We start from the raw sequence: 23,927 nt of genomic DNA, 5'->3' as shown, positions 1-23,927 counted from the left end.
TGATTGTAAGTGTATAAGCTTCATCTGAGCACCACATATGTTGTATATTTTGTCTTCTTATCACATAGAAGTGTGTGCAAGGAATAGTATTTCCTTCCACAGCTTTTCATGGCTTGTATTTAGTGCTACGATACCAGTGTGGGTGATTCTTCCCCTATAAAATTCAATGCCCTGACTTTGAAAATATGTAATAAAGCACGTTTCTAAATCACCAAATCCATGCTGATGATAAGTACCTACAGTTTGAATAACTATCACCATGCAATAGTATATTGTTTGCACTCATAACCCTCATGAATGGATATTTCAAAACAATTAGGAATATAAAGAGAAATGCAAGATAATTGTGACAGACTGAGAATGAATGTTCTGATCATCAAACAAGCAAAACTGCATCATACACTAAGTTATACAGAGTTAGCAGTCATACCCTAACATAAGTTCATGAATCTTTACAAATATTATTTATTCAAAGAAACATTTCTTTCGCTTCATCAAAGCATGGGTTGCTTGCTGACAGCAAATAAGTATTATTAAATATTTCCTAACATAGTCCTTTTAACGTCACTGTCTAGACTTCAGATGGTTGTAAAATTTTTCATGTTCCTTTTCTCTCTCATAGCTAGCTGAAATTAAAGTGAAAATAATTATGGGAAATAGATCACTCTTTGAAATGAAACAGACTTTTTCAAGGTCGGAATGATTAGATTTATCATGTGAAAAATTCTACTTTGACAGTTGGAGAGAAAATAAATTAAACTGAATATTTAGTAATTTCAGCTTTTTGTTAAGTAATAAACTGGAGATAATTACAATTTGAGAGGAAGGCTGAGTACACACACACTACAGATACTGTATAATAATTACTAACTCAAGTCAAATACCTACTCAAAGCATGAAAGAAAGCATTAGAATGATTTAAAGAGAAGATGGTAAAAGATATAAGTTCTGTTACTGGTCAGGCTGTTGGTATAATGTATGGCCACAATATAAGGTGTGGCTTTGCCTCAGTTTCTTACTTGTCAGAAAGCAAATAAGAGTATTTCCTTAAATCATTGATATAGTTTGGTAAAGCAAATAGCTTTAGCTAGAGGTCATGTCCTTAAATTGAAGGAAATGTATTTAGAGACAGTAATTATTTTCAAAATTCTTGAGTGAGGTAGGAACCTATGTCTTATTTCCAAAAGTAAGAAGAGCTTTCTTATGAATCAGTAAGGTGTTGGTACTTACATCTTAGTATCTTGGACAAGAGAAAGTAAGCTTCTAAGTGTCCTAGCAAAAAGTCTTTTTCTCCTCCCACATACTGAAGTACAGCACTATAGAGTACAATAAAATGTTAAATATGAATGTCAACACAAATAAGTATATTGCATGATCTAATACAACACCTTAATTTCTTCTCATCAAATACCCTGACTGAGACTGCAATCTTATATTTTTTTCCTTGTACAAATACCTTGTACAAATGTATGAGATTTTCAAGGAATAAGTGTTAAATATTTCAAGTAACGCATATTTGGTAACACAGACCTGAATTATCCATAACAACACCCAGTGATCGCCAGACATTTAAAACAAGAAGCAGGCACTTCTGTATGTGTGGTGTTTACGTCTTTGTAAGAGAAAATATTATTCATGTTGGCTGTTTCTGCATATTCCTTCATTTTCTTTAAATGACAGTTGTCCACAGCAGCCTAAAGCTAACTGGAGTTCACATGCAGTAATATGCTTTTAAGTAGGTTTTTCTTTTTTGTTTTTCTTTTTTTAATTATTATTTTTAATTTTTCTACAATGCAAAGTCTGAAATTAATTGCAGCTTAGTAACACTTTTTTCATAATGTGCTTGTATGAGGTTCACAACATGTAAGGTGCTCTCCTTCTTTTAGGAATGCTTTCTCATTTTCCTGCCGATACATGGCCTCCTTGCAGAAAGCCATGGTCAGATGGATAGTGGGTTTCTGCAACCTGTTTCAGTATTGCTGTAGGTTAAATTCCTGACGGGGATCTGAACTTCTGCCTTCATGACCTAAAACTGGATGATGTAAGGCAGAACCCTACTTTGCTGTGATGGTATAGTGGCTGCTTTTAAAATCACAAGCCACTGAGTGTTCTTTGCCTTCAATAGTGGTACATAAATATATCTTCAGAAAAGCAAATTTTCTTCCTCTTTGAAACCTATTTCATGCACACTACCTAATAAAGCTCTTTTGATGTTTTTTCATTGTCATAATATTTTATTAAAGGTTTATTAAACTAAGAGGCTTAAAATAGATATCTCAAAGAAATATAGGGTACTGCAAGTTTTCAGCATACTTTTGGTATCATGCTAATGCAAAGAGGCTAGCAAAGTAGGGTTGCAGCTTCTTGAAAATATTCCATTTTCCCCTTTGCACCAAAAATCCTTCAAATCTTAGGCCACAGTCAGCACTTGAAACAAGAAGATAACATGTCCTCCCAAAAGTATTTATGCTATTCCTCTTTTCTTAAAAGGTAAAAATACATATACTTAGTGTAGCATCTAGCAGGAAATTACATTACCCAGGAAACTAGAAGTAGCATGTACCAGAGGCAGCTCAACTCGTTTTTTCAGGTTCTTTTTTCACGCAGTTGTGATACTGTCTTGAAACAGCAAAGAAAAGGAATTTTATTCAGTCAGGGGAATGAACTTTACAAATGTTCTGTAAGGGATGTTCAAAACAGAAGCTTTTTGTTAACTTCTTCCTTAATTTCTGCAGGATTTTTAAAAGAAAATGTTTAAGAAGTATCTTGCTTAATTATGTGGGAATCAAACAAAGATTAAAGAATTGCTCTCAAATATTTTTAGTTTAATCTTAGCTTTCAAGTCATGTTGCTTTCTTAAAGAGTACATTGTGGATGCTAAAAATAGTACAATTCCCTGTTATGTGGATTTTCCAGGAGATGCTGATTTAAACTTGTTTTTCAAACTACTGGGTTTGCGTAGTTGCTTATTTTTCTAAAGTTACCTGGGAGCAGAAGATATTCCGAGCACATAATAACTGTAAATTGCCTTTAAATTATAATTTTATCTCTTTGTTAAGAACTGTCTGAATCTGTGTTGCATTAAGCCAAGGGGCAGTGGGGGTAAATAACAAACAGTGCTTTTCTTGGAAAAAAAAAAAAATATATAAGTACAGTAAATGGTGTAGCTTAGAATTTTGAACAATTTTGACTTGATCCTTGGTTGTCCCTTTTTCCCAAGCAGCCAATTATTAGTCAAAGCAGTGAGTGACATGTTGCTTTTGTTAGGATGATGACCTCAATTACCACATCAGATTTCTGGTTCTAACCTCTTTTATTCAAGTATGTGAAAAGAGTCCTGTTTTTCTTAGTAATGCTTAGAAGTGTCCAACAAATCACTTTACAACTTCTCAGCCTGACTTTGTAGACATCCCATAGCCCTAGGATTTTGTCCTGTCAAGCCACATGAATTTATTACTGCCTCTCCAGCCACCTGATAGCCTTTTGCTCCAGCATACACCACCAGTAATGAATTCTCTCTCTGTCCCCTGGAATAACACTCAGGTCAATCTTTCCAATAAGGTCAACTACTTTGGTCAACATCTTGTCTGTCTTGCACTATCTTGTCATAAAAAGACGTGCTTGTTTCTTACTGTGGCCTGTAAGAAGAATGCCTTCTTACACAGATTGAGCTATCATGCTTAACAAGGTCTGTTGGTAATGAGTTTTGATGGCTGTCATTAAATCTATAACAGTGCAACTTGTCCTGCGTGCCTGGATCACTTGCAAAGTCCCATTGACTGCACTGAATTCTGGGGGTATTAAAGCCTGGTCTTCAGCAATGAGATTGTGTAAACAGAGTATTTTAAATAATATATTTGAAATTCACACTCAAAGGTACTTGAGGCAAATGCCTGCGTTTAGGCAATTCAGACCTGATGATGAGAAAAGCTACAGAAATACAAAAATTGGGCTTTAAAAATCAGTTTGGCTGTTGTAATGGACGCACATTCTGTCAAAAACAACTTGTGGAATTTCCTAAAATAGGGCCAAGCAGAAGTCCATTTGTCTTGATAACAAGTAATAGTCCCAAATTATTTTTCTGAGACCAAGGTTGATGGGAGGACAAAAGCTGCCTAGCTGTCACTGTGAAAAAGGGTGAAAGGAGCAGATAATGAATAGAAGCCACCAAAAAGACTTGATCTGAAGTTTATGATGGCAATGGGGTTGATTATCCTTTGACTTAAATTACAGCTGAAAAAGAAAACACTGGAAGTGACTGTCTGGGATTATGATCGATTCTCCTCGAATGACTTCCTCGGTGAAGTGAGTATCTTATTTCCTCCTCTCTAAACCCTGACTAGTTAGAAAGCTGATGAACTGCATACTGGTGTTTGGAAACTGTTCTTTTGCAAGGTACAGTACATGTGTTAAGTAAAACCTTTTTTACATCACTTTTTTATGCTGATTTCTTAACAAATGGCCATGATTTCATTCATTCACACATGAAAGATACTTTCCCTTTATCTTGATAAACTGTGGACAAATTCACGCAGGACTCAACAGAATGTTACTTCACTGAAAATTAAGAGGGTTTTTTGAGCCTGAGATGGTAACATCTTTCACAGTGACTGAATGGAGAATTCTTATTATGCCTGATAAGGTGTCTGCCTCGAATTTAACATAACATGGGAAGGCTGAGGAGGTTATCAGTCTTTGAAAATGATTAAAGGATTAAAATCTGCCATCAAGCCATAAATTAGCACATGCACAAGTATCTGCAAGTCTAAGTAATTTGTTCTTGCTGATCAAGGTCTAATTTTTAATACTACAAAACAGTAATATCATTACCAAAGTATGACTGAAGGCAAAACTTTGTAATTAATTATAAATGAGACGAGTGATCATGGGAAGAAGTATGCTCTCTCTTTTAAAAGTGAATCTACAAATATACGCATGTATAATATGTAATTACCAGCAATAGCTACAATGTCAAAAAAGTAATTAAAAATGTTACTGCACAAGAGGATTATAATGAGAAACAGAAGCTCAGGAAAATCAAACGCTCATATACAGAGTAACTCTGAGTATCTCTGCTCAGTCTGCATTTGGATTTCATGAAAAAGGTGCTCAGTTCAGCTCCAGTTCCCCTTTGTGTAACTACAAAACTGAGCAATCAGTGTCACTATTTGAACAATTACTAAAATAAATGTATAGGAAGTGGCTACATGTTTACTTATTTCCTGCATGATCCATCAGTATTCTTGTTGAGTTCAGCATGTTTGTCCAAATGCACGGCTTTACTGAATATTTACATCATTATTATTTATGACATTTAGAAAATGGATGCTCCAGCAGCTGCTCCTAGAGGAAGATTTAAAATTTTGCCTTTAAATATTTTCAACCTCTAGAACTATTTTATTTATTAGATCATTCAGCCTTAAATATAAAAAAAATTGTTCATGGAAAAAAGGAACGGACAAGACGATCCAGTGTATTTCAGGACCAGGATGTTCAGAGTAATCCTGCACCACAACATCAGATATGGGATATCCAAATTGTGCCCCAAGGACTTGCTTGAATAGGGCCAGCACCACCTGCATGCCCCAGAAGGCACATGGCACATCATGGTTCACATCCATGGCATGTGACCTCTCTTCTCCTACAAATCAGAGCCCCCAGCTTATACAGCCTGTTGGGAACAATCCTCAACCATAATGTCTTCCAGTCATTCCCAAAGCTATGACCAAAAACCACAACAGGGAGCATGCTAAATAGTTCCTCTGTTCAGATTAAGTATAGACCTAACCGGAAAGACCAAGCCAGGTCATACACAGCCTATGAGGCTGAAAGAAAAAAGGCTTTAAACCTTCTGCAAACAATCAGTTGTGAAGAGACTTCCCCATCCCTAAACTCAAAGAGGCTTGCTTTCATTCAGGGACTAGTAATAAACTGATGAAGACATGGTTCCTTAAGGTAATTGCACGCTTTATTTGTCTGGCAGTTTTAAAACGTCCCTACCTGACATTAGCTTTAATCCTGTCACCTTAGAGCCAAATGCAAGGAACTTTCTGTCCTTTCCTTCACTCAAGACTCTATGATGATTCTACTACTTTACCTCTCTTGGCCTTCTCTCAGCTGCAAGACCATTAAGGGAGGAATGGTCTTTATTGGCCCCAGTGCTCACTGTTTTTTTTTACTTATTCTGTTTTTAAAAGAAGTTTCACAGAACTCTTGCTAGCAGTGCAGATGGCATAGAGCAGTTTATAGCTACAATGACGGGGTTTTTTAGCCAAGCTGCTTATTTAATTTCCACATTGCCATTGCATCTCCTTTCATATTCTTTTTTTTTTAACCAGTGAAGTTTTGAGGCCTAAATGGCCTATTGAATTCTGTTGTTTTAGTGAAAAGCAAAGGTATCCCTGTTGTTTTGTTTTTTTTTTTTTTTTCTGTTACAAATTATGTACCTGTGGATTTTTTAAAGAATCAACAAGGACCAGTCTCATATTATTGAAGACTGTATTAAAAACAGACATCAAATTATTTGCCTCTTTACTAACACTGGAAAAAGGGAGAAAATAACCCCACCCTGCTGTCTATAAAATATGTCTATACAGAGGCAGAATGACAGGTGTCTTTTCAGTGTAATCTTCAAGTTAATGCTCACAAGCTACCCTTTCAACTATCTAGCCATCTTGGTATGGAGCTATTCTAAGCTCATAGTCCTTACTGAGGTCTTGTTGACAAGAATTATTTAGTTCAGACTTATCAATATGCTAACAAATGTGGGTTTGGGATTATAGCTGGCTTATATCAGGTGAGGTCAGAGCATGGGCAGAGTCCTGAATCTGTCAGCATACAGCCTTATACCCTTAACTTCTTACATTTGACTGCAACTTCTGATAATGCAACTGTAGACTCTTCTGTACACAACTTTTAATAGATCAGATAGAGGCCATATATTATACTTTGATTTATTTGTAGGTATTAATCGAGTTATCCAGCATCTCTCAGCTTGACAACACTCCTCGGTGGTACCCTCTGAAAGAGCAGAGTGAAAACATTGATCATGGGAAATCTCACTCTGGACAGAGTAGCCAGCAATCTCCAAAACCATCTGTCATCAAAAGCAGAAGTCATGGAATCTTCCCGGACCCCTCCAAGGGTAGGAATGACTTGGTGCACCTGATACAAAATGTTTTCCCAGATGATGGGAAAACTTTGCTGCATATGTTCTAATAGAAAAATAAAGTTACTGCTATTAAGTTTGTATACATTTTTATTTAAAATGTGATTAATTCATTGGAGCCAAGGCTTAATTTGGCTTGATCAGTGCCACTCAGCTTGCTGAGTAAATGTGTCCTTAAAACAGCAGCTTACAAGCTCTACGTGCTTTGCACATCTACAATAGATTCTGTGACCTTTTCATTTTTCTGGTAGCCCTGGCCAAATTCAATACATATCTAGCTTTAAATTTTTGATGCTTCTTAAATATTCTATGGCATTTTATCTTCTGGAAATCTAATATTAATATTTTATAGAATAAAAATTATGCTATAATGATGCATATGCATTTCCAGTCTATGATAATGGGCTGTAGCATATCTCAATTGTATTGGAAATCAGCAGAGCTGATATAGTAGAATTACACTAATGTTTACAAAAGCAGAATTAATCTCGGCTCCAATAAATTTATCTCTCTTTTTTTATACTAAGTAGTTGGTGGCCAGTTGCTCACTTAAAATACAGTGTATGTCATACCAAAGCAAAAGCCATCCCAAGTAGCTTCCAGATGAGAGCCTCAGAGTGATAAGATTCTGCTCCATCTCCTCTCTGTTACTCTGTGTAACGTTTTGCTAGGGATTGGTGCCTAAGATCTATATCTAAATTAGAGGGTAGTATAGAAGCTGCTGTAAGTTAGGTTATGGTTTTGACTGTGGCATTCATCAGAATAAAATTGCTTGCATTAGCTAAGTGTTTGGTACCAGTGTAAGTGACGCCAGTTAGTCTTTACATACTAAAGAAGTAGAAAGTGGAAAACATTAATTCTTTAGGCTACCCCATCATTCCACCAGTTTAAATCACCACAGTAGGCACAATTCACAGGTGACAGAAACCCAATAGTAAATTATTTTATTCCCTGGGCCAGGGAACAGTGGGGAAGTAGAAAAAGGTTCTCCATAAGAGTTTCCTAATCAAGATATATCCTGAGACTCTGAATGGCATTGCACAGCTTAATCTTTAATTCCTTGTTCTGGAATGCAGCTGGAAAGTGCAGTCAAGAGAAAGAAAATGAAATTATCTGTCTGTTTGTGACTAATAAATGCAGCAGCTGCGCTTCTTCATTTTCTTGGTAGACATGCAGGTGCCCACCATTGAGAAGTCCCACAGCAGTCCAGGGAGCTCCAAATCTTCCTCTGAAGGACATCTACGCTCTCATGGCCCATCTCGCAGCCAAAGCAAAACCAGCGTCACTCAAACTCACCTTGAAGACGCTGGGGCAGCCATCGCCGCTGCTGAAGCAGCTGTCCAACAGCTTCGTCTTCAACCAAGTAAAAGACGCAAATAAATTCCTCAGCATGGCAGCTTAATATTCATCTGTTGCCTTTTTCCCTGCTGTCCTTCCCTTTTCAGCTATTTATTTTCTATTCTTGGCACACTGTGCTCACTGTTCAATGTCTTTCTTTGTGTGCCTGTGTGTGAATACATATAATTACAATATACTCTTGTATTTAGAAGTCTTTTATTTATTTATTTATTTTAATTTATATAGACTGCAGTGAAACTGGCTGTTTCTCCATCAGTCCCTGCACTCAGGGTCCGTGATGTTCCATGGTTGTGCGTGACTCCCAGAGAATTCCATTGTGTGGTAGTGTTTTGATGTCACTGAACAACTACCAATGAAATAATCAAAACCTGCAAAGATGCAGTTGCCAGCTCTTCAAGTTGCACACAACAAGTACTGAGAGCACATTAACAACAAGATATAAGTAGTAATCGGGAAGGATAGTACTATATACAAGAAAGAAGACAAAGAAAAAAGTTTTTTAACTACATGGCTGAGATTTCTATTTTTGAAACATGACTGTAAATATCTAATTTATTTTTTTTAAAGGAACTATAAGCAACCTTCTTAATATATCAGATATATAATTCAAGTGATGAGCAGAACAGCAATAGACAAAAGCATTAAACACATTAAATGCGAAATCATTAAATATACAAAGTCATTAACAACATGAGATTTCAAGAATGTTACCAAGTTAGCAAAGTCAAAAGGAGTTGAGAGCTAAGTCAGGTGTCATAGTCAGTTCAATTTTTCTGGTAATTTTTGTGCCATGGATTGATTACAGTCAAGATAGATTTCATCTGACAACTTTAAATAGATTCATAAATTAAAACTTTTCCATTCAAAAGGATTGCTCTCTAGAGTATACTTCAGACCAGTATCTTAATTCTAGCTAAGGATTCAGTTGATGGCAAATTAAAACTCTCTGACTGTGGAATCATTGTGTTTGTCTTCAGGATTTGTTGATATGCCATAAACTTACCGTGGTATAATGCAAAAAGTGGGGGAAAATTACTTCCCTTGTCTTCACCATCATTAATAAAGAAACAGCCAGTTTTAATAATCTTTAATGCTGTGCATGTGGTGTCTCTTTGGTGTTTGAAAACACTACTTAAATACAGAAAAAAAAAACCCACTTCTGTTTGCATGAATAACATTTAAGCTGGTTCCATCTGAGGATACATATTCTGGGTTTCCATTTCACCCACACTGCCACAGCAGCACATAAAAGCGGTCAGTCTAATCATGCCAGGAAGCAGCACAGACACAGCATAGCAGGAGTCCTCCCTATTCAAAGAACTCAGTCTGACAATCTGCCTCCACCAGCCAATGACAACAAAGACCAAAGCCAACTAGCCCTCAGGAAAGTGATGTCTGATGGACCAGTCAAGCCTGAAGGAGGTGAGCAGAAAGACATGGTTAAGAAACCAATCACAGCCCAAATCCTTCTTGCCATGTCTACTAATTCATTGCGATATTTATTTTATCCCCCCCATTAAGTGCTGTAAATGTTAACATGAATCAAGAAATCTGCTTGATTTTTCCACATCAGCACATAAATCCATAACGAAAAGCTGTGCTAAGATACATTACAAAACAAATGTGTGCACTTCCATTCCACTGGAGGACTTAGACATCTGTTGAAAAATGGTATAGCTTTGTTCATGTTGTTGCCTAATAAAAAGCATGCATCCAAGCTGGTCTGCTTAAGCATGATTGAACATTTCTTGTACTGTGACAAAAACCTAATTGCACATTTTTGTTTCTGGAATTCTAATTAGGACATTAACAATTTCTTTTTCCTCTCCCAACTTAGTTGTTTTGTCAAAAGTCATTAGGATAGATAATTTTTTAAACTGCCAGTGGAAAGGGAGTTTTGACCAATGTATAGCTCAATCTCTTGACTTTCCTATCGGCTTCTAAAAAAATTTTTTTCTACCTGTAGGCACCTGTACATCAAACCTAAATACCACATACCATCAGTTTCTCCCCTCATCACAAATACAGAGCCAGAATCTCAATTGGTTCAAATTGGTACGGATCTTTTGACTTCTGGAGCATTTTGTTTATTTCCATGAAATCTGAGAGCTTATCCCAATAAACTTACAGACTGGACTCCCAGAGCTTTTCTTGTGCTGTAACCCCTTCCAAAGCTCTCATGAGTCATTGAAGTTTTTTCTCTGTCAACACTGTTACACACTGTGGACAGTACAGTCTGGCTGAGAAGGCTGCAGGAGAGAAAGAGGGAACAATACTTCAAACAATGTACTCTAAAGGTTCATTAAGAGAACTAGTGTACTGTTAAAACAGCTAATTAACAGGGCAAATTTAACAAATTATTTTAAACTTTGTATTTAGAAATAACAAGTTGTTTCTTATGAAAGCCTTAAGAACTCTTCCATAAATAGATCTGTCTACACACGTTTGCGTCCACCCACACATGTTGTCTTACTCTATAGCTCAACTCCAGACACTTAATTCAAGCAAAGGCCAGAGGATATCATGGCACTAGTTCAGGCACCACAGCTGAAAGGCCCATCCTATTCCTGGGAGCTATACCACAGAAATCTAAATAACTCTGGTGATCTTCTGAGGTGTCATGTCTGTTGGAACAGAACTACATAGCACTTCTAGTCCTATGATGCCTTTTGGTGTAGACAAGCAATAGTAAAACCTCTTGCTTGTGATACAAGGTTGAATCAAGGTTCACATACACTTTTATCATAAATAGCTAGGCTGTTGCTCAAGTATTCTTGCCGCTGAACTGCTATGCTAGGTTCTTTACTTCTAAAATTGGGGGGGTGGGGGGGGAAGTATCGATATGCACTTGGCTCAGCAATATTAAAAGCATCATGGAAAATTATGGGAAGAGCAGCCCACATTAATGTCATTAACATATAAGTGAGGTTAGAGTTACTATGAAGAGACATGGTACTTTTGTCATTTTATTTCTGACAATAATATGCAATGCATGGTCACCTACACAACGTTTACAAGCCTGGTTTCAGATCTGTGAGAAGTTTTGGCTTCTTAGTGTGCCAAGACTAGTTTGTCCTAATTTATTCATATGAGGTGGGCCAGTAATTACTGTTTTGAGGTTAAAGGTTTTCATGCATTTCAGCAGGAACAAGAAGCAAGATTAGTTAATTGCAGTTCTGTGGAGTCTGTAAGTAAAACAAGAAGAGACTATGACATTAAATAGAAAAAGCACCAAAGATGCTCAAAACAGCTTTCAGTTTATGGAGTTCTTTGCAGGAGGAAGAGGTGATGAAGGAAGGAGAGGATTCCCCTGCAGTTCAAAAGTTCTAAGAGTATTGTGAATATTACAGCATCATCAGTTTGGAAGTCCTACAGAGATACTGCATGGTTGTGGTACCCATACCCATTACAGCCTACTGTATTGAAACCTGGAAAAGAACCCATTATGAACTGGTTTTGTGGACTGGAACGGTCATCTTGGCAAATTAATAGCTTTTTGTCACTAAGTCACAAAGTCCTTTATTAAGGAAGCCATTACATATCATCAGCATCATTATTATTTTTTAACACAGCTATTTCTATGTGATTTTATCAGAGAACAGCATCTATTAGAACAACTGTTTGTGGTTTTTTCAGTCCAAGCACACAAGAGTGTTGGGAAAGATTCTATGCTGTGACTGATCATCAGTCCTTCTGTAGCTAAGAGAACCCTCAGAAAGTTTACTCCTTTAATTTAGTCTCTCGATACCTTTTTTTTTCCTTGAATTCAATTGTCACTTGAAAAAACCAAAACAATGTAAGAACACTTAGTCATTCTTAGAATGCTGCAGAGAATTATTTCTCTACTTCTGACTCCTAGGACCGCTTCTATTTGATGTGTTTTGTCAGTTATTAATTATATGTCTGATGAGAAGTAAAAAGGAAATCATAACCAAAACCAGCACCCACGGTATATATATTTTGTGAATGCAAAGGACTTGCATCATTTTAAGTTTATTGCATGGAACTATTTCTGTATTCATATTAAATAGCAAAAAGTGTATTTTAATCACTCTCTTTTAAAATTAAGGTGACGCTATAACAGAAAATTGGTCTTTGTTCAGCAACTTTGTAAAATCCAATATTCAACTACGGCATTTAATTAAAGATAAACCCTGAAGTATAATTTTCTTATTGCCTGTGAGAGATAAAAGCGTGATCTGCAAAGAAACCGATTGCATAATACACATTTCCACCACACCCCTCAGAGAGGAACAATAATGTTTCAGAGCCAAACCTTTGAAGGCAGAATTTGCAAGGGATCCAAGCCAGAGGGAGAGAGCAGTGCCTAGGTTTGAGTTAATTTGATTTCTGTTTTGTGAAAAATATGAATCATTGCCAATTACACATTCACATAAAATTAAGCACATTCCTTTAAACATAAATCTGTGTGTTAGAGTTTACATGAGTCAGTTTTAGAGAGTGTAAACCAGTCCACCTTCTTTTAAGTCAGTACTTTGTCCCACAGAATAATCTTTCCATTATATTGAATTTTCTCAGTAGGTCATCTGTGCCTTAAATATAATAAATTATTTTAGAGTTCTTCAGATATTTGAACAGTTAGAGATATTCTAATGTTAATTACCAGTTATCTGGATATATGCATATAGAACAGTAGGTGTACCTACAATATAGTTATTTACCGATTTTATGTAAAAGGCCTTTTCAAAGCCAGTTTATATTTTTAAAAGAATTAATTACATGCTTTAGTTTAAATAACTTCCAATAAAGTGAATAAGACAGACAAGGAACAGCAAAATTTCCCTTCAATGCCCCTGTGAAGTAGGAAGGTGCACCAGCTCTGCCTCAGTAGAATAGAAGGCGTAGTTTCCAGTGAAATAACAAGCTCAGAGCACAAACAAAAAAAGATGGTGTTCACCATGTAGTCAGTATTTATCTACATAACTGGCCATTTTTTAAAGTACACAGTTTCATAGGGAGCTGTGGTCTCTACATGGGTGTAGCTTCATGGGTAAAATTCAATGGGCTGGACCTTATTTGCAGAGGAAGAGGTGCCAGTTTTGTCCCCAAAGGTACAATGATTGTCCAATGAAAAAAACAATTCCTTTATTACATCAGAATGTTGAATGGTCAACAATAAAAATATTATTTTCTGACCAAAGAAGAAAATTTCTAGAAAATTATTTTGATTCTTCCTGGGCTGTTTGGAGAACAGTAAAGAAGTATTTCAGGAGCTCAATAGGTGGTTTCAAGCCTGAACATCATTGTAGTCCTATGCATTTTTCTATCCCTTCAAACAGACGCTCATAAGAGAGGAGCTACAAGTCAATATGCTGCTTCTTGAACATCATATGATGACAGATGCCACATGCAGCTCCTCTTTTATTTAGCACACATTTAAAAAACAACCAAACAAGCAAACAAGCTGCCAGGAGAAAAGTAGTGCTATGCTCTTGACCTGCATTAGTTAGGAAATGTTAAAGACCTGGAGAAAATGCCATGTATTTCAGTTAAAGGTTCAAACATACCTGTTAAATTATCATTTAAGGTAATACAAACAATATATTTCTACAGAAATTTCTCAAATATTTATTTTAGTCAGTAATAGAAAGGGGTTTTTTTCAACCCTAAACATAGAGGAATTTAAAATCACAACATTCTCTGAAAACCTCCAAATCTAATGCATGTACCCATAATCTATTTATTTCTCTTATCTCATAGAGAACATTTCATCTTTTATATTATAAATTTTCTATTGTGACAAAAGCTTTTCTGTGATATCCCAAGAGGAAACTACTTTCCCAAGGTATGTGTGTCAAGCGATTTTGCTGGTCAGAGGGAGGTCTACTGTCAGAGCTGATACTGTTGGGGAGAATATCTAGAGTAGACAGGAGGTGCATCAGCATTTTCACAATTGTTCCCAACTAAGTCTGTCAATTTACACTTCTCAATGTCCTTGGGTTTAAATCACTTCAGTTCAAAAGGGCATGCCTGCTTTTAACTCCCTTGTTCCAACAACTTTGACGAAAGTTCACGTAAGTGTCAGCATAACAGGTTAAAACTACACAGAAATGCAATGTGATGTATGGACCAAGATATCACTAGCACTGTGAAATCCATGATACGGGGCTGAGCCAGCACTGTGTGATTTCTAACCACTTAGCTGCATGAAATTAAAATCAACAGGAATTTTCCTTATCACTAAGTTCTATTTACTGATGTTAGCAACAATGCCGAGTGAAAGGAAATTGATTCCTAGGTTCTCTAAACCTTTTGAATTGGATATGACTGGATTTAAATACCTGCTTATCTGGGGTCCCTTTAGGTCTATACGCATTTTCACACTTTTAGTAGGCAATGCCATGTTTTAATTTCCTACAACAATTTAGGATGTTTCTTTCATACTTTAAATAATTTACTGCCTAAAGCTGTTTTATGCCTAGCTTCACTAGTCTCTTAATTTCCAACTTAAATGGGCCTTCATATTGCTACAAATAACCCATTTCTAAGAATCATTATCAAAACAAGAGCTGTTTGTCCCCAGTCTCTGCAAAGAGCAGTAATCTGAGGCTGTCTTGAGTCTTGTTTCAGGCTAATAGCTGGTCCATTTTGCTTTGGCTATTCCTGCTATTTACTCGTCCACCATTTTAAGCTGACATGTAATTTCAGGAAATTGCTCAGATTCTTGATTTGATAACTCTTATTTAAAAAGTCTGTTAGATGGTAGCCTAACCCTATGGAGGACACGGAAGAAAATTACTTCTTCAGAATCGCTTTGCTGGGTAAAGAAACGCCATCACGGCAGTTTAAGATGAGTGCTGTTCTACCATTACTCACTTCAAATGGTAAATTGCTCTGTAAAGAGCTGTGTTGAAATGTCACAAAATATCACTGCTCAGCAGGTGGTCAGAACAGCGCCTAATATATAAATGTGGCTGAAATGGGCACAACCATGGTCTGAAGTACTGCTCAGTAAAAGAAAGAGTGAGGAAAAATGATCAGAACTGACCTGAGGTATATGTCTTTGATCACTAGTTATTTAGGTATCCCCTTTCTGTTGCCGGTTCACAAAAGATGCAACTGGAGTCCCAAAACCAGGGTTTTACACAGCAGAATCTTACAGAGCAGACCAGAGTAGCACTTGCTTGGAGTGCTAGTGAACCCCTCATAAAGCAAGGCAAACCGGCATTTGGGGGCAGTTTGATGTTGGAGCACTTGAGGCACAAGGTGGTTGAGAGTGAAGAGTAGACAAGCTTCTGCCAGAAGACACTGCATGTGACATGCCCAGTCTGTTGGTCAGCAGAGAACTCTCCAAAGCAAATCATTGATTTTACCTGCTTCCATCTCTTTGAGAAGACTCAGTATGCCCTTTTTGTCACTGAGGGTTTCTCACAAGATTGCCAGTTACAAAGAACATTTTTTTCCAAGCAGCTAGAGGCAAATTCTCAAAACTTAATCCTGAATGCATACACAAAAGCATTTTTTGCTCCTCCTGTTTGGTGAACAAATAGAACTGTCTTTCCCAATGTATTCTGAGAGTTTTATTTCTACTAGAATTCTAGACAGATACCTGAAAAGGGGAACATCTACAACTTAATCCCCAAGAGTAAGTTCTGCTTGGGTCTGATATTCTTTTACCCACAGGAACCACAGAACAGCACAGTCCCATTTTTCAAATTTAAATATTTTTTTTTAAAAAAAATTAAAAAGTCCATTCACTGTAGAGAATAGCTGGAGTGGCTGACAGTGCTGGATTGGTTCCATTTTGCTGCTGACTGATTTGAGTTCATTATTATAAGTCTTATAAGCTGGGTAACGACCTTCAGCTAAGCTTAGCCTCTTTCATCTGCTGAGACCTTAAGGCTTTTCTCTAAAAATGGAAATATTTCAGCATCATATGTAATTGACAGCAGGACTTTGCCTATAAGAAGTATTTTTAAAATTTTCTAAGCTTTCTAAGAGTTTTTAAAAGGTTTGGGTTTGTGGTGTGTTTGTTTTGGTTTTTTTTTCTAAGAACCAGGAAATAATTTGAAAAAAAACAAAGGGCGAGGAAGCAATGAAACAGCTCTTCCATACTCTGGATACTTAATATTCAAATGTTGCCCAAGTTCCTATTCAGATAAATGTTGTAGATTTAAGTAAAACGAGACTGTACCTTGTAGTATCAGGCGCCTCTGTGATATCAGAGGAGAATATCCAATCTCTGGACCACAGTGAATCCATATGGAACAATTCAACTCCCTACAGACCAAGGCACCTCCTGACAGAACTTTGAAGTCAAAACCTGAAAACTTAAGCATTTTCTAGCCTAGGCATCTGTAAGCAGAAGCTCTGTAACCTAGAAGTGAACCTGCCCTAATCTCACTTTATTTACTTGTCCTTTATGTGGGTGGGAATCCCACTGGCCAAGCCAGGTGGCAATTGTTCTGACACTTACAGGGCTTCACAGACCTTACATAGGCTAGTAAGACCAGAGTACCACAGTGAGCTCAGACTGCCTTGTGAAAGTTCCTACAACATTTGCATTTGTTCAAAGAGAAAGGGAAAGACTTGAAGCACTTGAAATGAAGGTACGAATTAGTCCCTCACACATGAAAACAGGAAGCAAGTTCTAACTTTCAACTTAAGAGTACAAACCTAACCATGGTTATTCTAACTCTTAGGAAAAATATTGCCTGGCAGCAAGCATCACCACATATTCAAAATCTGAAAGTTTCCTATATAACCAACAGCAGAAGCTTAGAGGTCTAGGTATATTTGTAAAAATACAGATATCTAGAAAATGTGGGTTTCTCATGAGTTACAGAGTTCTTTGTATCCAGATTCTTAATTTGTCACAAAACCAGCTGTAAATAGGTTTGTGGATTTCATCTGTTGTTGCAAACTTGACATTTCAGTTCATTACTTTCTTAGAGCAGACAGGGAAAGAAAAGGAAAAAAAAGAATAACATTAAACGTCAGCATTTTCAAAATCCAGTCATGAGTCTAAATTTGGCTCCATTATAACCATTTACCAAGAGATCTTATGGGAAAAACCATCAATATAGGAAAAGCTGTAAATTAGTGAAAACAGCAGAGAAACTTAAAATACAGCATACTAAATGTATCATCAGGATACAGCTGTTTTGAAAGAAACATCTGTTTTAATTGTAAATCAATGTAGCAAAACTCCTAAACCATTTATAAAGGCTTAATTCAAGCTTTTCTGGCTTGAAATAATTTCTAGGTTCTTACTGGTTTTAGAAATCCACCAGTAAAGATATAAAAATAATTACGTCAGGCACTAGCTTTTACAGCAATATTAGAGCCCAGACACGAACAATGCTTTCAGCCCCATATGTCATGGTGGACACATACGCTACGCTAAGCAAATTCATGCTGAAGGGAAAAATGAAAGATGGTCTTTTATGCTGGCGCAATGCTGTCTTGGCTTCCATGGGTTTTGCAGATGCGTGGCTTTTCCAGCTTTCCCCACCTATGAAGTATTTGTCATACGATAGCAAAAAAGCCACCCAACCCAACCTAAAGAAACCCTCAGATTCTGGAACAACAAAAGTCAGAAGTTGTACCATTCACACAAACCCTGTGAGAACTGAGGTTATGGTTTAGTTTGGGGCAGGTGTGAGCTAGCCCCCGCTCAGGCGGTTGCATACCTTGCAGCTGGCAATAATGCATTATAAAGGAGAGCTTGACCTCTCTTCTCTGAAATCTCGCTCTTGCCCAATGTTTCCCAACAGCAGTTTGCTGTCATGTCACCATAGTCATAAGAATTCACTCATGATGCCACAGGCTGTACATGATGCAGAAGCCACCGTTCACCGCTGCCTGAGCAGGGCACACTGCTGTGCTCGGGCTGTCTCTGCTGGAGAAAATGCATGGCTTTCTCTCCAGATGAGCTAGTGAGGGTATCTGTTAATAACACCATGAGTTTATTAATTTGTATTAACGTCCAAGAAGATAGCCTATGATCAATGTGTAAAATCATGAAATAGAGCTAAAGAATATATTTGTCTAAAAATAATTTAGACTGACAGATTCCTTCTTGGGCTATAGGTAATAGTGAAACAAAGGAGGCTAAGAGAAGAGTTTTTTAAAATATTTTGTGACAGCTCGGCTTAGCAGTGAAGAATCACTTTGTAGACAGAGTTCTGTCTTAACTCACAGTTTGGCCCAAGCACTGATGATACGTGAACTGCTTCATTCCTTTCTTCTAGTTTCAGTGATTAATCTATTTTTTTTTATTACATCTGAGGAGTCACACTCAGCTTCCTGGTCCCACATCAGGCAGTATGCAGCAGTCTTCACCAAAAATATTTATAATTCAAACATAAATAATATTGGTTGGCAGTTTAAGGCAATACACTGTTGCGGCTCTGGCTCTTATTTGAAGTAATTTCCATTTAGGTATTTGACTGATTTCTTGTTTAAAGAATAATCTTTTTTAACTGCTTGCATTAGAGTTTCACAGTTCACCAAAATAACATAAAACTTAATCAAGTCTTCACAGAAAAATAACTTGGCCCAAAAGATTTGGTTTTGTCTTCAGCATATAAGCTCAGTCAGTTGGAATAGATGAGCCATGACAATAGTAGATGTATTTAAGTAACATTTAACAAAAAATAATCTAAAAATCTGTATTAATATTCCCAGACAATTGTATTATTCAATATGAGAAGAGCTACTCTGTTGTTCCTGTATTAATTATTACGTGTAATGTCACTATGTCCTTTTTTGTTTATATTTCTCAACTTGCTAAAGCCTGAATATGGAAAGATTTGTTCACGTAGTACAAAAATATCCAAAACACAAAATAAGCAGGCACCTGAAGTAAAAATAACACGTGCTGGTGTAGATTTTCTACACCAAATGTTCTTAAACAAGATTAGGACAATTCCCATCACCATATGGGCATTAAAATTCTAGGTGTATAGTAAAAGGTCTAGATGGGTAGGAGCAGTTGAGAAATATAATGCAGTAGCTGCATTACATCTGAAGAGAGGTAGAGATCTTCATACAGTCTCTGTGACTATAGACGGTGTTCTTTTATTTCCTTTCAGCTTCCTCTCCTTCTCAAAATCATCAAATGCAAAGAATTTTTGTGAGGAATATGAGGAAGGCCCACTGGGACTTTCATTTTTACAAGATCACCATATGAAATGTTACAGATTAATAACTGGTTTTCTGTAGCTTTAATCAGAAAAACCATGTTAATCAATCTAACCCACTCTTTTATTCCTTCAGGCTTTCGATTTGAACTATTAACAAGATTTGAGGAAAAAATACGGTGGTATACTATTTGGTTTAGAACCTTATTCCATGTGAAAATAAACATCTACAAAAGATGATAACTCAATATTGGGATATAAAGTAAAAAAATGAAGGTGTTTGCAGCATGTGATTTTGATAAATTGCAGTTTTTCTTAACGTGGATGGTACTGATATCTTACAAGTTTTTTGGTAACCCACTGTTCCCGCCCTGTACAGCAAGGTCTACTAACCACCGACCTGCAGAAGGTTCTGTCTCCACTGGCTCGTCAGCCAGTAGTTTTGGCAGTGGATACAGCATGGATAGCGAAGGCAGCAGCAGTGCCACAGGAGAGAATAACCTATTTCCCATCCCAAGAATGTAAGGATTTTCCTTTAATATCCTCTATCATCCATGAACTATGTATAGCTCTTTCACTTGCCAGTCATCTTCTCATGTTGTTTCCTCTGCAGCCTTGGGTTACACAGTAGAATAGGATCTAACAGGAGAATTTCTCAGAGCCCATACTTTTATTCTACTTTGTTGAGCTTTGAATTGTAAATAACCAACCAAACCTCTGCCTCAACCTCATGAATTTATTGCTGTCACCCAGGAGAGGTGCTAGTCTCAGCATTTCATGAAAGTGTGTATAGGTGAACTTGGGTTATCTTTTAAATGTACATTGTGTAATTTTATTTATATAACTATATGTAATATAAATGTATAAAATTACAATGTAATTTTAAAATTACAACTTTTGTAGGCCTAAGAATGCTTACTTTAAGTTTTCAGATTGATCTCCTTCTAGAAAGAGATGTTACTAGTGCCATTGAAATTCAGGTGCTGGACATAGCCCAACTTTTCCCAAGTTTTTAAGACTTTGAGTAGAATTGCTCAGTTCTTGGCTGGAAAAAGCTCTTTGGGACTGAGTCCCTGTAGGAATTATCAAGCTACCAGCAGTGAAATGATCCTATAAAATGATTTAATATTCAAACATTTTACCCAGTTAACTACTCCACTGAGAAAAGTTTTGCCAGAATTTTTCCGCTCAACTTTGACAGCATGGACCTTCAGTTAGGAATTTCATTTAGATACCTTTATAGGAGTATAGCAATTTCTGGCCTGAACATTTTCTAGATTGACTGTTGTCAAAATATTAGTTGGTGGTCATTGCTTATTCAGTGTCTGCAATAGTTGTTCCATGGTTTTCTCTGTGACACAAGTTCTTGCTTTTCCCTTGAAGTCCTGAATTATTAGTCACAAGAGCTTGATACAATCTGCTTTAAAAAGCTTGAATGAAGAAAAAATTAATTCTCTAGAACTGTGAAATTTCTAAGCATTCATAATTGTCTAAAAAAAAACCCCAATGTTATTTGTATACAGCTTATTAGCAGCTAAAGGGAAATAGACACAAATCTAATATTTCGATCTTATCTTCAGGAGGACAACACAAGCCAAGTTGTGGGGTGCCAATATTTTAATCTCCACTGAACTTTCCACTCATGTTGTAGGTTTAAATGAGTTGTACTTCCCAGTGGCAAAAAGACAGTCTTTAATTGCACGTGAATAAAGTTACTTTGCCATCATTCCTAAAGAGAAAAGCAATGATGAATAAAATCTTCATGCACAGAAACACAAGATGGAGCTCTCAATAAAAGTTTTTAGTTCACATACACTAAATTTGAGTCCAAACAGTATAATTTATTGTGTATTGTCTAGCAATGTGACAGTATCTACAGTTACTTGGTATTTGACTGACAGATTCACTAGTCTGCTAAGCCTGAAACCAGCCCCACTTCTGCTGAAAAGGAGGAAGAAGCCTCCACGACTTCAGCTTTTCCCTTACAGTAATTTGTTCCCATGAATTTTACTAAATTAAATCAAATGTATGCAGCCCTCTCATTTTCCATTAAGGGCTAGACTATCTTTTTTTATTATGGCATTTTTAAAATAAATTGTTTATCTTCTGATAGTAGAGAGAGACCTTACAAGTTACACAGGACATTTAGACAGGCAGTGTTTTCTTTTTCATGTTAGTTTCAAGGGTTTCACATAGCAATGTAAGGAACATGAATCACAGCAGTACTGGTTACCGTAAGAGACCTTTGGGATCATTCATGGGGAGAATGTTTTGAAATAGATAATTGTTTCCGTTTTGAATTCTAGATAAAAATTCTTATATATATGAGTACATGTATGATTGAAATTCTAAGCAACATTTGCAGTGGCTTGATAATGACCACAGGGACTCTGACCCTGTACATTAATACAGCATGTCCATAAGACCACAGCTCACAATTTGGATGTGAAGCATTATGTAGGCTAAATAATTTTAAGTGTCTTGGCATATTAAAATCCTTTTGGCTATATGATCCCATTTAGATTAAGTTTCTGATCTATCAATAGAAAAAGTGTTGGGTAGGCTGAGTTTTAAACTTTTTACTCTAGTCCAAATGCTTTTAACCATGGGAACATCTAGTTGTGAAGCAAAATAAAAAATTAAATTGTGACACCATGGGAATTGCTTGATGAGGTAACTAATTAGAATACTTGCCAATATTAAATAGTTATAACTATCAAGGGAAATTAATCATTATACACAGCTGAATAAATCTTGTAAAGTCTTCCTATTTGGGAGATTTTTTTAAAAAGATTCTTTTTATCCACTTTAGTATCTGTGGAAGTTACTCATGTTACCATCACTGATAAGACCAAATTCTGTATGCCTTCATATTGTGTAACCATCTATACCAGCACATTGTCACAAAATTATATTAATTTTGAATGCAAAGGTAAAAAACAACTGAACAACCCATAAGGAATCTAAGGCTGGGGACAAATAATTCTCACATCATATTTGTAAAACATTTTATGAAGCATTACCTCATAGAATGTAGAGGAATGAAGCAGAATGAAGATGGGTTAATTAGCATTGATAATATACAACTCCAGTTTTCACAGCACTCTCCAAACTAGCTGCAACAAGGCCTTTTTACCATCTCATACCAGCATATTCTTCATACCAGTCCCTCTGCTGCCTTCTCCTTATCCCTCCTCACCCAGGGCAGGGTCACTCCCTCTGCTTCCCCCTCCTCTCTCTTCCTCACCTGCTCCCTCTTCATTGGTTTCCCAACCACTTAACTGAACCAGCCACACCTGCACCTTACCTACATTGACCAACCCCCCAAGCCAGCCCACAGCTGTATATTATCAACATTAATTAACCCAGCTTCATTCCTTTACAATAGCAGAAGAAAATAATAACTTTCAGTTAAAACTGAATTTAAAATCACTTTAGAAAATGACATTTTATACTGAGTTTTTAGTTTATTGTGAACTTGGACAGTTTCTGTTGCTGCTGTGAAACATGAAGCTGGCTCACTGGTAGCAAAGAACAGTGCTGACCATTTAACCCAGAGGAACCACATGCATTTGAAGACAATGCCTTCTATTCTTTATCACAGCATTCCAGTCTTCAGGGAGTCTTAAGACAAATAGAAGCACAAATAACTAAGAGGAGCAGACACGTTTTTGAGAGTGATTGTAATCATACCTTAGAGCTTGCAAGAAGTACATTTAAAGATAGATTATATTTTACCTAACTTTCATTGCCTAAAAATATACATCTAGATTGTAATCCAGGTTCTTTCTACATCCAGTGGAGAAAGATAGGGACCTCCAGAGCATGATTTATTCCACTCACCTTATTTTAAGATTAATGTAAGTCACAGAACTGAATTGTTTCTTATGCTACAGCTACACTGTAATGTAAATCATTAAAAGAAGATAATGACCACAAATATGCCTTACCTTTGCAGTAACGGTATTGTAGACCAAATATCAATTTTGTGACTCCTTATTATATATTTCGCTGTTCACAATAACAGGATAAAGTAAGGAGGAGTTATGCAGACTGGTTGTGGAACCGCAGGCTGATGGGTGGCAGGTAGCAGACAGCACCTGATGTCTCCCTCCTCTAAGAATGTACAGGCTTAGCAAGCTGCAATTATAGTTGTCTCCAAAAGAGAGAAAAGTCCAAAAGAGAGAAAATATATATAATAATATATAATAATATTCTTAAGTGATCTGTCCAAATTAAAAAAAAAACACCACCTATCATCCACTTCATTTTCTTGAAATTTAATTTGTATGTAT

General features: G+C 36.6%; 1 protein-coding gene across 3 annotated transcripts in view; it reads left to right on the top strand.

The window, feature by feature from the left end:
* PCLO (piccolo presynaptic cytomatrix protein) overlaps positions 1 to 23,927 on the top strand; it is a 402,891-nt gene that overhangs the window by 327,745 nt on the left and 51,219 nt on the right. For all 3 annotated transcript variants that reach the window (XM_055712580.1, XM_055712583.1, XM_055712581.1), the window contains exons 18-22: positions 4,234 to 4,305; positions 6,964 to 7,144; positions 8,337 to 8,531; positions 9,767 to 9,949; positions 20,012 to 20,153. In XM_055712580.1, the coding sequence (XP_055568555.1) occupies positions 4,234 to 4,305; positions 6,964 to 7,144; positions 8,337 to 8,531; positions 9,767 to 9,949; positions 20,012 to 20,153 (773 nt within the window). The remainder of the gene's footprint in view (positions 1 to 4,233; positions 4,306 to 6,963; positions 7,145 to 8,336; positions 8,532 to 9,766; positions 9,950 to 20,011; positions 20,154 to 23,927) is intronic.

Source organism: Falco cherrug, chromosome 5 (assembly GCF_023634085.1).
Source record: "Falco cherrug isolate bFalChe1 chromosome 5, bFalChe1.pri, whole genome shotgun sequence".
In the NCBI taxonomy this organism is placed as follows: Eukaryota; Metazoa; Chordata; class Aves; order Falconiformes; family Falconidae; genus Falco; species Falco cherrug.
Note: the sequence above shows the minus strand (reverse complement) of the source record. Positions and strands in the feature narration are given on the sequence as shown.